The sequence below is a fragment of the Salvelinus sp. IW2-2015 genome, linkage group LG26, assembly GCF_002910315.2.
Source record: "Salvelinus sp. IW2-2015 linkage group LG26, ASM291031v2, whole genome shotgun sequence".
In the NCBI taxonomy this organism is placed as follows: domain Eukaryota; kingdom Metazoa; phylum Chordata; class Actinopteri; order Salmoniformes; family Salmonidae; genus Salvelinus; species Salvelinus sp. IW2-2015.
The window spans coordinates 45,373,721-45,388,513 of record NC_036866.1 but is presented as its reverse complement, the minus strand read 5'-3'; the positions used below and the strand labels follow the sequence as shown (position 1 = coordinate 45,388,513).

At 41.5% G+C, this 14,793-nt stretch overlaps 2 protein-coding genes across 2 annotated transcripts; both read right to left on the bottom strand.

Annotated features, from left to right (window-relative positions):
• Positions 1-3,310: 3,310 nt before the first annotated feature.
• LOC111952918 (fibroblast growth factor 4B-like) lies at positions 3,311-5,460 on the bottom strand. The gene is made up of 3 exons (XM_023971937.2): positions 5,088-5,460; positions 4,070-4,173; positions 3,311-3,680 (listed from the first exon to the last, which is right to left on the bottom strand). Exons 1-3 carry the CDS (start codon positions 5,386-5,388, stop codon positions 3,504-3,506), a joined length of 582 nt encoding a protein of 193 aa, XP_023827705.1. The 5' UTR covers positions 5,389-5,460; the 3' UTR covers positions 3,311-3,503.
• A 3,735-nt stretch (positions 5,461-9,195) lies between these two features.
• On the bottom strand, positions 9,196-11,039 carry LOC111952893 (fibroblast growth factor 3). The gene is made up of 3 exons (XM_023971887.2): positions 10,627-11,039; positions 10,138-10,241; positions 9,196-9,754 (listed from the first exon to the last, which is right to left on the bottom strand). The coding sequence occupies exons 1-3, from the start codon at positions 10,892-10,894 to the stop codon at positions 9,416-9,418; spliced, it is 711 nt and encodes a 236-aa protein (XP_023827655.1). The 5' UTR covers positions 10,895-11,039; the 3' UTR covers positions 9,196-9,415.
• Between the last annotated feature and the right edge of the window lie 3,754 nt (positions 11,040-14,793).

The following is a 14,793-nucleotide window of genomic DNA, read 5'->3' as shown; positions in this document are numbered from 1 at the left end:
AATGGGACAATGAATAGTCAAAGGATTCCCCTTCCAGTCACTCTACAGCAGTAGAGGTAGAGGAAGATTAAGTGAGTCTAAGAGTTTAAGACAAATGCTTAGTTTAACATATCCTTCATTTTTCGTCCTCTGTCGTTAACTAGTTTCCTGACCTGGGACTGTTATTGTTGGCCCTTTATTCAGGGATTACAGTGGTGATATTAGTTTGAAGCAATTAATTCACTACTGCATTCAGGAATTAACATTCTGTGTTCCCTTCGACGGCCGCACATTAGACTAGAGCCAAAGGAGTACGCATTGAGGACCTCCCCCTTTTTACACCTGAGCTCTCAGACACAGAGGCGATAGGACGGTTGCATTATATAGGCCCTTTCACAACTGCCTGCTGTCAATGTGTAGGGCTGGCTGTCTGTTCCCTGCTGCTAGCCTCCCCGGCCAGTGTGTGTGCCTTAGCACTGCAAAAGAGAGAGGGGAAAAAATCATGTGATAATAGCTACTAGCAACTACCAGCCGTTGCCCAAGCCATGTAGCATCTTGTTTACCAAGGCCATCGACTTAACCACCATTCAATTACAATCAACACACTCTCTGTTAACGCACACATTGTTGCTAGTTTCCCGGATTGTCTGGAGTTTGCTGAGACCTCTGTGCGTCTAAAGGACATGAAAGGATCATAGGGAATAAAACAGACCCTTGTAGGTAAATGTTTCAATGTAGAAGTGGCACCCAAGTGATGTGCAAATGTTGGTGTTGATGATGGCAGTACAATTGGTGCGGAAATGACACCGTTTCTAGTGGTCTCTCAGCTGGGCTGGGAAGGTACCAGTGTACTGTCGTCTTTATGGTGGAAAAGAGAAGAGGCCCAAAATGCTTGTGTGGGGATTGGACACTTCTCTCTGTGACCTTCCGGATACACTAAAGGCTTAGGGCCATTGTAGACGTTGCGTGGTGAACTGTCAGAAGGCGMATTTACATGAGCTGATCACTATGTAACCTTATGAATGTAACTATGACTACATAGTGAGTGACGGATGAATCAAGTAGAGTATGTATATAGAAGCTGAGCGGGCCCAAAGCGGGAGGCAGGACTGGTGCTCTACTGTCCTACTGTACATGCATTCATTCATTGAAATCACACTCTCATATTGACGAATGCTTTGTCCTCCATTCACACTGTCTCAGCCTGCCACAAGGAAAACAATCTAGTCCTGTTTATCCCTATTAGCATAGCCAATTTACTGATGAGATTTCAGCCGCATTACCACTTTAGAGAGGTGTGAATGCAACAGGCTTTTAACATGTTAAATCCAAGCATACAAATTACCCCATTGTCTCAATGATCTGCATGGTGACCTCCGCACCCTGCATAGTGACCTCCAGTGTGGATTTGCTGTTGATTTTGAGTTCAAGTGTCGCTGAAAGTTAGCTTGGAAATCAATCCTGCTATAATTCACTGTGGTTTCAATGAGTGAAACAAACGTGAAACAGAGTTGAATTCAATCTGAATTTCTAGGTTAAATGAATGTTATTTTGCAGGTCTGAAAATGTCTGGAAATCACAGCGAGGTAGGATAGTTTAAAAGCATCATTATTCATCTTTCACGTCTCGATTTTTTGTTGTTGTCTGTTTTGAAAATGCATTGCAAGATGGTCACAGTTGGGGAACCCCGTTATTTAGTGAAACTGACCGAAGCGTCATAGTTTGAAGTCTGAACTGTATACGTGTGAGTCACCATTCAGAAGAGCACACAGCGTAACACTTCCTTGTTAAGGGACCGTGTGATAGGCCTATGTCCCCCAGGCTATGTATTGCACCAATCAGTACTTGAAAAGGCTTTCGACATTTCTGAAAGTGCCGTGGGTCATGAGTGTGGACAAATGATCTGTGATGTGTTTATATTTTATATAGGCGCTAATAAGAAATGGGGCCATTGTTCACAGACACGTCTGTTGTAGATTGATGTTGATCAAGACGTTTCCACTTTTCAATGCACTCCTTTATGGAAGTAAGCAATCCACACCACATAGTCTATATGCTATAACATCATTTATTGACTTTCTTGACGTTTTTTTTTTGGATCATGTGCACAGCACATACACCACAAAGTTGAACAGGACCTGTATAAAACTACAGACATAGTTTTGATACACACGAAATGCATAACAGAGGACATAATATAATGTTGAACTGATTGCAGGAGATCACAAGGGATCATACGAGTGAACACAGTAAGAAACACATCTAGTTTCAGTTTTTTCGTTGACATGTTCATTTTCTGCATCCTCTGTGCTAGCAAGAAAGGACATTCTTCTTGKTTTTTTTTTAGTTTGCATGAGTACAAAACTGAAATAGCAACATACTCCCAAAGCTAACATGGGTTCTTACTATTGACAACTGCACGGGAGGTCAATTCAAAAGGATTTACAAAACCACATATCAGGCATTGAGTACAACAATACATATATTTGAAATACAGAAAACATATAAGAAAGTGGAATTGTCATAAATTACTGATAGTCAAGTACCTTCACTAATGCTGGATTAGAGAAGTGTCCAGTCATTTGTGTGCTGCATATACTATTTATGAAAGAGTTTTTACCATACATGCATACAACAAAAATATAGTTCAACCCTGGACCAGAGTTACCTTTAACCCTAACCGTACACTATAGTTGTGCCATCTAAACTCAGATGTCCTTCTCTCTGAATGGGTTCCTCTAGATCACCTCATCGGTGGTATACAGTGTAGGTTAAGTTGTAACTTGTAAAACACAGAAGTGTGGCAACGTCATATGTCAACGCTCAGAAATATGACAGAACAACATACTGTAGAAGACACAGAACAAGCAACAACACAATCCCTAGAGCTTACACGTCCATACTGAGGTAGTAAAAAGCTAAATCAATTAGGAATGGAAAAATAACAAGTGATCTTTCTTACATTGAAATACTGYAATAACACACACAACTCTGACCAAGACCATACAACAAATTCAATGCAGAAACCCATTTCTGTGTTGTTGAGTTTTTGTAAGTCCCAATTGTCGTTGTATCGACCAATAAATGACTAATCATGGGACCCGTAATTAACTTTGAATGGTTCGGACCTTTGCCGTCATTGTCTTTCTTTTTGATGCTGAGACACAACTCTGACAAACTTGGGTCAGCAATTTCTTTCAAAGTAAACACAAGTACGATGAGAACACAACCAWTGCCGCACAACAATACTTAAAAACAGTGCAAAATCCATTTCACGTTTAAAAAACATGTACTCATCTCAAGACACTTATAGCAGCACACATTTCATAGATTTAAAAACAAAAACAATTGTCATTTTTTCATGTTCCCTTTCTACGTAATTCCACTTTCCCAAAATATAAAAAGTCTCAAGAATCATAAATAAACAATTTAAATATCTCAYTCTAGAAAAAGCATTTGAAAGTGCATTGTTTCCTCTCTCTTTCCTCTACCCTCTGTTGAAGGCACAGTCTGTCTGGGATCATTCAGATCCTCGGCAAGAAGTGTGTCACTGTCATTGCTGTTGTTACCCGGTTTCCTTTTTTGGTTTTGCCAGTCTTACTCAGTCCAATATACATCCCTGGGTGAGCTGCAGATTCATACGCGTTGTAGTTATTTGCCAAGAGGCTTTCCTTGAACTTGCACTCGTCATTGTAATGACCCTAGAGAAAGGATGAGAGAGGAGAGGTTTAGGTCTACATTAAGAAACAATAAAATGACGCAATGAACAGCGGACTATGTGGAAGCTGATGTAGAACCTCTATTGGCAAATTACCCAAATCACGCAGATCAATCTCAACACTTGGGATTTTGTGGCCAATTCAACTTTACTTTGAAATACCATATACTGTACATGGACTCTAAGGAAAGGAAAGGTCTACACCTTATATTGAACACACCTGTGGCGTATCTTATTATGGAGTTCATGAGCTACAAACATGTAAAGGCACGCCAAGACATTGACAATCATTCTGCTGTGGAGACCTTTCATGCAATAWAGTATGCTGTGACCCAGAAATACGTCCCGGGAAAACGTAGCATGTATACTTACAGATCCRTAGAGCTTCCCTTTGCTGTTCATGGCTAGAAACAGACCACTTCGGACTCCAAAGATTGTCACAATCCCTCTCTCCACAGGTGATATCTCAAGGAGACCTGAAATGAGATAAAGGATATTACTGAAATGTTTATTCTGTACACCATAGCAAAGTTGTGTATAATCCATTGTTTATGCCAGTCTTGTGAAATAGATCAAGTAGATAAGGAAGTMTGTAGTAGACACAGGTCTATTTAGATMTATTTTCAAACTGTTACTTAAACACCCTGCAAGGAAATCGGTGCATTTCTCCCTTGGCATTAGATGACAACTAGGCTACATATGATATGGACTTCCTCTCACTAAAGTTCCCAGTATGAGTTCCTGTAGCAGGTTGAAGTTCTGAGAAAACTTCAAACTGTTATGTCTACGGGTTTACATAAGATAAGAAATAATAATAATGTTGTCTAGTCTCTGTTATTYTCTTGGAGGAATGTATCAAATGTATGTATCAAAATACAAGGCTAATGTGTTAGGCAGGAAGAAGAAAAATACGAAAATTGTCCTGACTTTATACTGGACAGTCGGTAGAGAATAACTAACTCAATTGTACCCCAATATACAGGTAGCCGACAGTTATCGTCAAGTCCAAACCCCCAGATCTGGTACTATCCGTGATTTCTTTTGACTCTTCAGAAACATGTTTGTTTGTTGTTGTCATTGAAACAGAGCCGCAAACAATTTGCAATGTGTTGCAAAGAAGACGAAATCATACTTGGCTAAAACACTCCTTCCTCTGTCCTCATGGCCATCGGACGAAAATACTAACACGTGACGTCAATTGGCTAGTAGCCTAATCTAAACACAATGTTACGTTGAAGTTGGCATGGTGCCCATTTACACAACCCAAACTCACAATATGAAGTTCTAAAGTGGTGGCACATGGCACAAACAGGTTGCAGACGAAGAGAGGGGCATCAAACACGTGTGCCCAAAGATGCTGGTTTAAATAAAAGTATGAAACTAAACTTACTGTATCTATTTTCGTTATGTATTCCAGTGATCTTTCCGTCTGGTAAAACTTGAATATGAAACCCAATGCCGACGTTGCAATAGAGACGCCTAAGTCTTTTGATGCCCATAAGATATTCACCATCCCGGGTGATTTCTCTCTTTTCCCATGGGTTCCGAGCCAGTGATCGAGAGTAGAGCGTTTCCCAAYGCCGCTCAAGAGCGCCGTTCTGCATACCCGCTAACGGGGCAGTGCGCACTGAGCTGCAGACCAGCCCCCACACCAGCAGCGGTAATGGTAGCCAGGACGCGTGGACAGACATCCCTGTGTGGTCAGTGCGCTCTCACGTGTTTGAATTTGTTTTTAGAATTTTCCCCAAACCCCTCTTTCCCCTGTCCGTGGTGCTCACAGGTTGACGGAAAAGTTGTGGAGACTGTGGGACTGACTGAGCCTCCAGTGAACTTATTTTTGAGTCTGCATGAAGTATTTTCTGTAGGCTACTTCAATGGCTCCGCTGAATGACTCTATTCCGAGATGCTTTTAGATCGAGTTGTGAATTGTCAGTCGTGTTGCAAGACATAGCCATGACTCTCTCTTGACGATACTTATATGTGCCCCGAAATGACATCACACGCCACCTACTGTAACAAAAAGGTTGCTCTCAACTCAATCCACATGCACGCTAGTTACCTCCGACGCAAAGTCACTCAGAAAACCACCTCCCCTTGTGCGCTCTGATCTCGAGTGGCAGGGCGCACCATGCAGAACATCTCAATGAACTCAGTAGTTGCCACTGTACTTTTAGTGTGAGCTGACACATGTGGCCTCTATAAAGTGTTTTGCCCATCCTTTATTTTGTCTATTGGGTCTTTACGCGGCACAAACTTCTCAGACTTCTCAAGATGTGTCCAAGCGACATGGAGGATTACGCGTGAGATCTTTGTCTAAAACTTCATCCAATATCGACTGAAGTCAAAATAAATAATGTATTGCAGGATGCAGAAAAGGAAGCTGAAAAGCCAACAGACTGTTACACAGGAGACAGTTTTATAAATGAATCCATAAAAGCAAATCAACCGCTTTCTTAATATGAATTTCTACTTTTTGACTACCGAAAATAATGGATGGGCTTCTCTTGTACAGAATATAATCATCAGACAAAATAGAATATTTTGTACGTATCTCAAGATTACAATATAAACAAAACGTGTAACATGTTGATGGAAGGCAAAATACTTTTCATCTTAAAACAGTTAAGTGGCCTTATCAACCCAAGCCTCCTACTGTACCATGAGGATGAGGTATCTAAATTAATCGGATACAGTTCTCTTTTGCCTATCTGATCAACTGAACACAATGTAATACCCGTAGACTGTACCAAGCACTTATGTACAATGTAGGCTACTAAGCCGTTACGCATAGGATGTTGAAAATGTCCGTTATTAGACTGAACTTCTGGCCCATGGTGAGTTAAGTACCCATGCGTAAAACCCCCATATCAAAGGTTCGCTCGAGATTTGAACCCCATGTGTGACCATCCACACCATAGAAAGCCTATTGCCACTTAGCCAGTGTAATACACAACCACCAACCGAGATGACATAGAGGCATCAAGTGACACGCAAGGAGCAACGACTTTTGCACCTGCTCACAAGTTTATTCTATTCTTTCGAACTGGGGAATTACTGGTGGAAACAATGCGGCTAATTGTTGTTAAATTATACCTAAAACTAACCATTTCGGAATTTGTGTGGCAAATATTATCAACGTCTTCATTCATTTGATGTTTCAAATTATGACATTTTTTATTCAATGGATTCACAACAATCGTTATTATTTGAGGCTGAAAGTTGAATACTTATATATATATATATATTTCAATAAAATCTAACTTCTACACTCTCAAGTAGACAAAAATTAATACATTATCATAAATATTCTATAGCGTTTGTTGACAGTAACCTACCCCTTTTTTGTATCAATGAAGGGCCAATATCGCAATAATCATTTAAGCTAGGCTATTGAATTCCTGATAGTATCGTCAGAGTTTTCTCATGTAGGCCAGACTACGTGTTCTCAGCCGCTCTCCAAGGTGCTGCATTTCAGTCACGTGGTTTTGCGTTTTCATCACCTCACTGTGCTGGCCAAGGTGCTGCATCAGTGACGTCCTTGTTACATGTTTTAAGTGAGAATACCTTACTGAGATGAACAGATGAACAGGCCCTACAACTTTCTTACAGTATCATTACCTTTATGCGTTTGGTGTCATTAGGGAACAATAGTTTTAGATAAAAGTAATGTCGCTCTCATGGAATGTCATTTCTTGGGTACAGAACCTCTGAAGAGAGAGACGATGTTTGACTTGCTGCCTCTAGAGTGCAGTGTCTACAAAGGAAGAGAACAGAACCAATCCTTTGCTTAACCCCCGAAATCACACAGACCACATGCCAATGGAACCCAATGATAACTGACACAACATGCTAGCAGTAGCCCAGTGTTCAGAAAAATCTAAACACTGCATATCCCAACACCTACAGTCTGGTAGTCTTTATTACTCAATTGTTTTATAGATATATTTACTATTTATTTTAAGAGAATTCTTCAAAAATGTAGGCTTAAATACATCGGGAGACTACAGTACCACGAGTAATGACACTTGAGTTTCATAGACTTAAAAAAAAAAACATTAAAAATACACAGAAAACTTGTTTATGATATAACAAGTAATGGAGGCAAATAAATAAATTAACAACACAATGGCAATCTATATACAGTGCATTTGGAAAGTATTCAGACCCCTTTACTTTTCCCACATTTTGTTAGGTTACAACCTTATTCAAATAGATTAATTTTTTTTCTTTCTTTCCTCATCAATCTACACACAATACACCATAATGGCAACAAAACAGGTTTTTATCAATTTTAGCAAAAAAAGTAATAAATACTGAAATATCATGTTTACATTTGGAAGCGATTACAGCCTAAAGTMTTCTTGGGTATGATGCTACAAGTTTGGTACATTCTCCCTTTCTTCTCTGCAGATCCTCTCAAGCTCTGTCAGGTTGTATGGGGAGCGTCGCTGCACAGCTATTTTCAAGTCTCTCTAGAGATGTTCGGGCTCTGGCTGGGCCACTCAAGGACATTCAGAGACTTGTCCCAAAGCCACTCCTGCGTTGTCTTGGCTGTGTGCTTAGGGTCGTTGTCCTGTTGGAAGGTGAACCTTCGCCCCAATCTGAGGTCCTGAGCACTCCGGAGCAGGTTTTCATCAAGGATCTCTGTACTTTGCCCTTGGCATTTCATCAGATCAGAGAATCATGTTTGTCAAGGTCTGAGGTCTTTAGGTGCCTTTTGGAAAACTCCAAGCGAGCTGTCATGTGCCTTTTACTAATGAGCCTTTCACTCTACTATAAAGGCCTGATTGATGGAGTGCTGCAGCGATGGGTGTCCTACTGGAAGGTTCTCCCATCTCCACAGAAGAACTCAGGTTCTTGACCATCGGGTTCTTGGTCACCTCCCTGACCAAGGCCCTTGTCCCCCGATTGCTCAGTTTGGCTGGGCGGCCAGCTCTAGGAAGAGTCTTGATGGTTCCAAACTTCTTCTATTTAAGAATGATGGAGGCCACTGTGTTCTTGGGAACCTTCAATGCTGCAGACATTCTTTGGTACCCTTCCCCAGATCTGTGCCTCTACATAGTCCTGTCTCGGAGCTCTACGGACAATTCCTTTGACCTCATGGCTTGGTTTTTGCTCTGACATGCACTGTCAACTGTGGGACCTTATATAGACAGGTGTGTGCCTTTCCAAATCATGTCCATTCAATTGAATTTACCACAGGTGGACTCCAATCAAGTTGTAGAATCATCTAAAGGATGATCAATGGAAACAGGATGCACCTGAGCTCAATTTCGAGTCTCATAGTTAAGGGTCTGAATAGTTATTTAAATAAAATAAGGTATTTCTGTTATTAAATTAGCAAAAAATTATATATATATATTTTTTAATATATAATATATATTATATATTTTTATATTTATATATTTTTTTGTATGGAATGGTCCTCCAGAATAATTACACAGGACATTATCTGCATCAATTTACGATAATGTGAGTTAACAATAACAGTACAAAGATACATTCAAGACATTGACCACTTTATTCATAAGACAGTATGATGCATGCATTTTCTATATAAGGTTGTACATTATTCCAACAGTATCATTATGCCAGTTTAAAGGAGGGAAAGGTGTGCTGGTGTCTCTCAGTCACCAGGTAGGTAGTCAGGCTGTGGGCAGCGTGGAATGACATGAGTCAGACTAGTCATCAAAACTGCCTGGATATGGAAACATGTCTCTATCTCCTTTGCCCTGTCTTTCCTGTAAGTCTGAGGGCAGTCTGTCTGTACCCTAGACTACTGTTGAACAACAGGTGAACCATGTCATGGTCCTTGTGGCCAAGGACCCTGGGCAGGAAGAGGGAGGCCTTCTCTGTCCTGCGAGTCTTCAGGCCACGCTTTGGCCGGCCCTTTCCGTTGATCGACACGTACCACAGCCTCTCAGCACTCGCCCTTCGCCTGCTGCTGCTTCCTGTTGAGGTGGAGGGAGTGGTTGTCTGGTAGTTGCGGGAGGCGTAAGTGTTGTAGCCTAACTCATGGATCCGCTCCATGAACTCACACTCCTGGGTGAAGGCAGCCTGAGAACAAAATGACTTCAGTTGAAACCAAATGCATTACAACGAAAGCTTATGACCATGTTATATTAAAATGAGACTGAACATGAATGGTAGTCAATTATCCAATTATTAGAGAGAGAGAGAGAGAGAGAGAAGAGAGAGAGAGAGAGAGAGAGAGAGAGAGAGAGAGAGAGAGAGAGAGAGAGAGAGAGAGAGAGAGAGAGAGAGAGAGAGAGAGAGAGAGAGAGAGAGAGAGAGAGAGAGAGAGAGAGAGAGAGAGAGAGAGAGAGAGAGAGAGAGAGAGAGAGAGAAGGGGATGAGAGAGAGAGAGAGAGAGAGAGAGAGAGAGAGAGAGAGAGAGAGAGAGAGAGAGAGAGAGACCTCAGAGATCATGCGACATTTACCGATGCATATAGTCCTCCTTTTTCGTTCATGGCCAGATATCTATCAGAGAACAGTCCTTTAATCACCACCACTCCCACATCCACTGCTGCTATCTCCAATATGCCTGGATGGAAAAAATGTATTAATTCTCATTTCCTGCGGCACCAAACGTCATGGCAATGTAATAACGACGCTATCATAATGTAGAGACACTACTGTTGTAGTGTCTCTACAACCAGTATGCTTCTGTCTTCACTTTTTTAAGTTGCCTTCTGATCACTCCAATTTACCAATGCATTCGTGACGGGCAGAAAAATGAACAGCATAATAACGTGCGCAATTGGTAAGAAGTGTTCTCGTTTTCATGATCTATCTAGGACTACTTTAAAAGTGTTTCTGTATAGGCTATTCTTATTCGGCTATAGTCTATATAGTGGCTGAACATAAACTTCATATGCATAGCATATAACAAAGCATAAATATACGAGAGTAAGTTATATTGTACTCACTGAAAGGGTTATTCTCCTCCAGGGTCCCGTCTATTCTCCCATTGGGATGTATTTGTAAGTGATACTTTGTGGCACAGTACAACTTTCTGTGTCTCGGTGCTCCCCCAAGGTGCTCGTACACTCCTCCACGCCCCGCAGCATCCCTGCGCTGCCTCGAGTTAAAGCTCTGCTGCTGTGGAGTTGATGTCCTAATCGCCATAGAAGAACGGGGCTTTTGGTGACTGGGATGCATCAAATTCAACAATAACAAAACCAGTATTATAACCATTATGGCATGGCCGAAAATAGTATTTTAGTCCTTTTCCATGAGTGCCAAAATCGGAATCAATAGGTTCCATCGAAGTCTTATTAGGTCCATTGATTAATCCACCCCGAAAAAATGGGTACTCTTCAAACATCTACTTTTTACAAACGGAAGTTAKGATTGATTGAAACAGCCTCTCGTGACAAATATAGCGCGCACGAGAGAATGTCCAAGTTGCGCACAAAAATTAAATAATCATCATTCAAGGCAAGGTACCGTTTTGTGTGAGCTATGTGTGCAGTATGCTAGGCTATGGATGGATAAAATTACATGACATTACACACAGAGGCTCATTGCTGAAAGCCGCATCACAAAGGGCGAGCCAGGCATCTAAGGGCAGGGCTCTCCTCTCAGCTTTACTTTTGATGGATCCAAAACGCCAATTAGACATTCCCAAATTAGACACTGGGTTTCGGCATAAATATTCCCCTGGTCAATTCCATTCTTGGCCACTTGGTGAGAAAAAGCTAAAACGAAGACATCGACTGCGAAGATGGCACAAATCGTTTCATATTCTAAACAGCTAGACATTAAAACGTTATTTAGAGGGCAGACATAGTAATACAAAATATATAGGTATTGTTACATCAAGTGTTCATACAAAGACCCCTAACAAGAAATTGGTAAATGTAATGACTGATGTCTGTCTGCTTGTTTTTCATTGTCAAAATACACCTGACTGAATAACAAATGTATATTTTGAAGAGTTGGATGTATAGAGTAGAGTTATGGGTTATGCCATGCAGTAACGGTGCGTGGGTAAAATCACTGGGGAAGCCAGTGCGGTGTTTGCTGTTAATTCATATWCCTTGCGACCATGATATACAGTATAGGCCTAAAGGCAAAGACAATAATAAGACAGTRGCAGAATAAATTCAACCACACCTTTGTTTTATCACAAAAAAACGGATAGCAACCTCTCTCCGGTGAAGTCCACGATGCATATTGCATGTACCAGACAGTTGTTTCCGACATTTTCGGGCCACCAAACAACCATTGATGTATTCATATATTCACATAGAGTGTTACCGCAAGTTGCAAAGAAAACAGCAGCTGCCTCAACTATTCCAGCAACTTCAACATTTCGGCATCACCAAATCACCTCTGCTTAGTCTAATACAGTGAAACTAAAAGATACCAAAAACAATTTTGTTCAATCAACSTAAGCTAAATAGGATGTGGCTGTCMATGGTTCTGATTTCTCCTTGCGTGTGTGTGYATGCGTGCGCGCGCGTTCCTGCAAGTAGAAAAAACACGTTGACTCACCCTACTTGTAGAGAACCGCCAATGTCATCCTCCTTGCTTTCATGTGGAGGAAACATCTATCACTATGCCATACAGTACAAGCAGTACACACCTTTATTTTTATGTGTCCTAGGCTACCTTTCTGAAATGCTTGCTCACTAGAAACCCTAGTTAACATTAGTCTGCTACTGTACATCCAGCTACTGTACACATTGAACTTAAATCCTCTCAGGCCAGGGGCACCACGACGTATGAATTCATGGTTGGATCAGAATTGCTATTATAACCATTGGCCAGTATGGAGAATTAAGTAAAACCACAAGTCCAAATCTCTATCTCTGTCCATGGCTAATTTCGGGAAAGGGACAATTTTAGCTAGCCGGCTAGCTAGCAACAACAACAACGAGATGCAACAATTCAAGTTGTTTCTGTTAATGATGTATGCTCTCAAAGCGATTTGATAGGAGTAACGCCAAACGCGAGCTTCCCATGACACTTTTATTTCCCCCTCCAGGACCATTCACAGTTGAGCTCGCTCAGTTCAACTCAACACTGATTGGCACATTTTTTAKAMTTTTTTTGTCAAGGGTGGCAAAATGCTGGCTTCCCTTGCATTCAACGCTACAGGCGGAAACAATGTCATACTTGTTTGGACCAGACAGTATCAGATAGACGGCCTACACAGTAGAGAGACAGAGGGGTGCTGCTCGGATGCTTTCTCCTGTGAGATACATTCACCCTCTTGCGAATTGAAGGAAAATGATGAAACACAGAGAGATGAAAGATAAATGATTTATGTTATTATTGTTTGTTTTCTTGTATTCTTTTGTGGGAAGCCTGGCTTCCGTTGGCGTGCATGAATATATGCCACTGATGCGATTTAGACTGCAAGTGTAAAGGACCTCACGCTGCTTCCTCCTGATTCGGCTCATACTGAGGCTTGAACACAGGATCTCTGCCTCTCAAACACATCTGACCACCCACCTGAAGAGTCTTACCCAGTCGCTCCGCGAAAAAGCTATCTATCAAGCATCGCAAGTGGAGACAGCTCAGGGTGAGGCTTGAGTTTCACAGATCCCCATCTGCCAGTGTTACTAAGACTGTCCCTGGTCACCAGGAGAAGGCAACACATGATCAGCCACAGAGCAACATCCCTGAAGCAAGTTAAGTGCTTTGCTTCAGGGCACAATTGTAGTTGGTGGCACCTGATATAGTCAGATTTATACTGATGGCAGATTCAGTTAGCAGCTCATTCCCACCAAATATGTCCAGTCAGCACTGGGACTTGAACTGGCAACCCTCTGCTTACTGGCCTGTTTCACTAACCGCAAGGCTCATTGTTACTGTCCATTCACCTCACTTGGACGTTAGACAGAAGATTGTTCTCTCCATTCTTTCTCACACTATCCTAGTTCACCATAAAATATTGAAGTTTGCTGAAGCCAAGATTTGAACCCGCAAATTACTCCTGCTAAAATTGCTTCCATCTCGACAGCGTTGTGGTTACAATCTTGATAATTAGCACCCCCATCGTTAAGCTACATATGCATCATGCCCTAGGCGTTATGTGAGAGTGGGGCGCTTGCTCATAAAGCCATAGATCCATGGCATATTGCACAGAGCGTACTCACTGGATGGTGTCGATAATTTGCCCGGTCCTTTATAGAATGCCTGTTGGCCACAGTTTACCAGGGAAATCTGTTGTGTAGTTTGTTCCACTGTTTAGCTCATAGGCCTTAAAAACTGACTACCGTCTCATGTTTTTGCTGGTGACTGTGTCTGTCTGATGTGGTGGGACTGAGAGTATAGTTAGATGAGGCACTTTGAAGTATTTTTGATCTGAGGGCCCGGTTAGGGTTGTAGAGAATCAGGGTTGTTGGGCTTCAGGGTTGGAAGGTTGTGAGGCTGTAGGGTTGGAAGGCTATAGAGTTGTAAGCCCTTCTGGCTATTGAGCTAGGACTGTTGTCTGTCTTTGAAAGAGAGCAATGTCATTTCTTTGCCGTTTTCTGTGTTATTCATTTGGTCAGTCCGGATGACGAGACAAAACAATATTTTCTCCTTTACTGAAGTCTGTCTTTGGAGATTATTCTTGATAGAGAAGTCAAAGTGTTTACGTCTTGTTGAATTGTTTTAACGAGTTCCAGATTGCAAGAGATAAACACTTGTTGGTAGAGATCGCCGACCTCACAGATTAGCTAGCTGAAAATACTTACCACCCTCAGGGCACAGYGACAATTATCACTTGGAGTAGGAAATCACCTGAGATAAATGGTTCTGAACTGGTCTATGTATGAATATAACTGCAGGCAGGCTGTGGAAACACAACACCTCCAGGGTTAAAGGGTTAAATGTTGTTAGCTTGTTATAGAGCTTCGGCCCTTGGCCCTGGATCTAATGATTAGTATACATCTTGCGTAGTCATCAACTTTGTCCAAAATAGAGATGTTCCGAATATCCCCCAAAAATGATATAAAATTATTCCCTATATTGTCTCAGAGAATAACACCCCTATTTAGGAAAATAGTAGGCTAATGACTCAATAATAAACCCATGCAATGCACATGCAGGCAAATCACCGATCTTGCAGGTTATCTAGCTGAAAATAATCACCACCCTCA

Excerpts from the sequence above, each read along its gene's own strand:
- LOC111952893 (XM_023971887.2), bottom strand. The coding sequence starts at position 10,894 with ATGGTTATAATACTGGTTTTGTTATTGTTGAATTTGATGCATCCCAGT. Across the intron at positions 10,242-10,626 it reads GGAGGAGAATAACCCTTTCA|GCATATTGGAGATAGCAGCA; the intron begins GTGAGTACAATA and ends TTTTCCATCCAG. Across the intron at positions 9,755-10,137 it reads AAGGAGGACTATATGCATCG|GCTGCCTTCACCCAGGAGTG; the intron begins GTAAATGTCGCA and ends TTTTGTTCTCAG.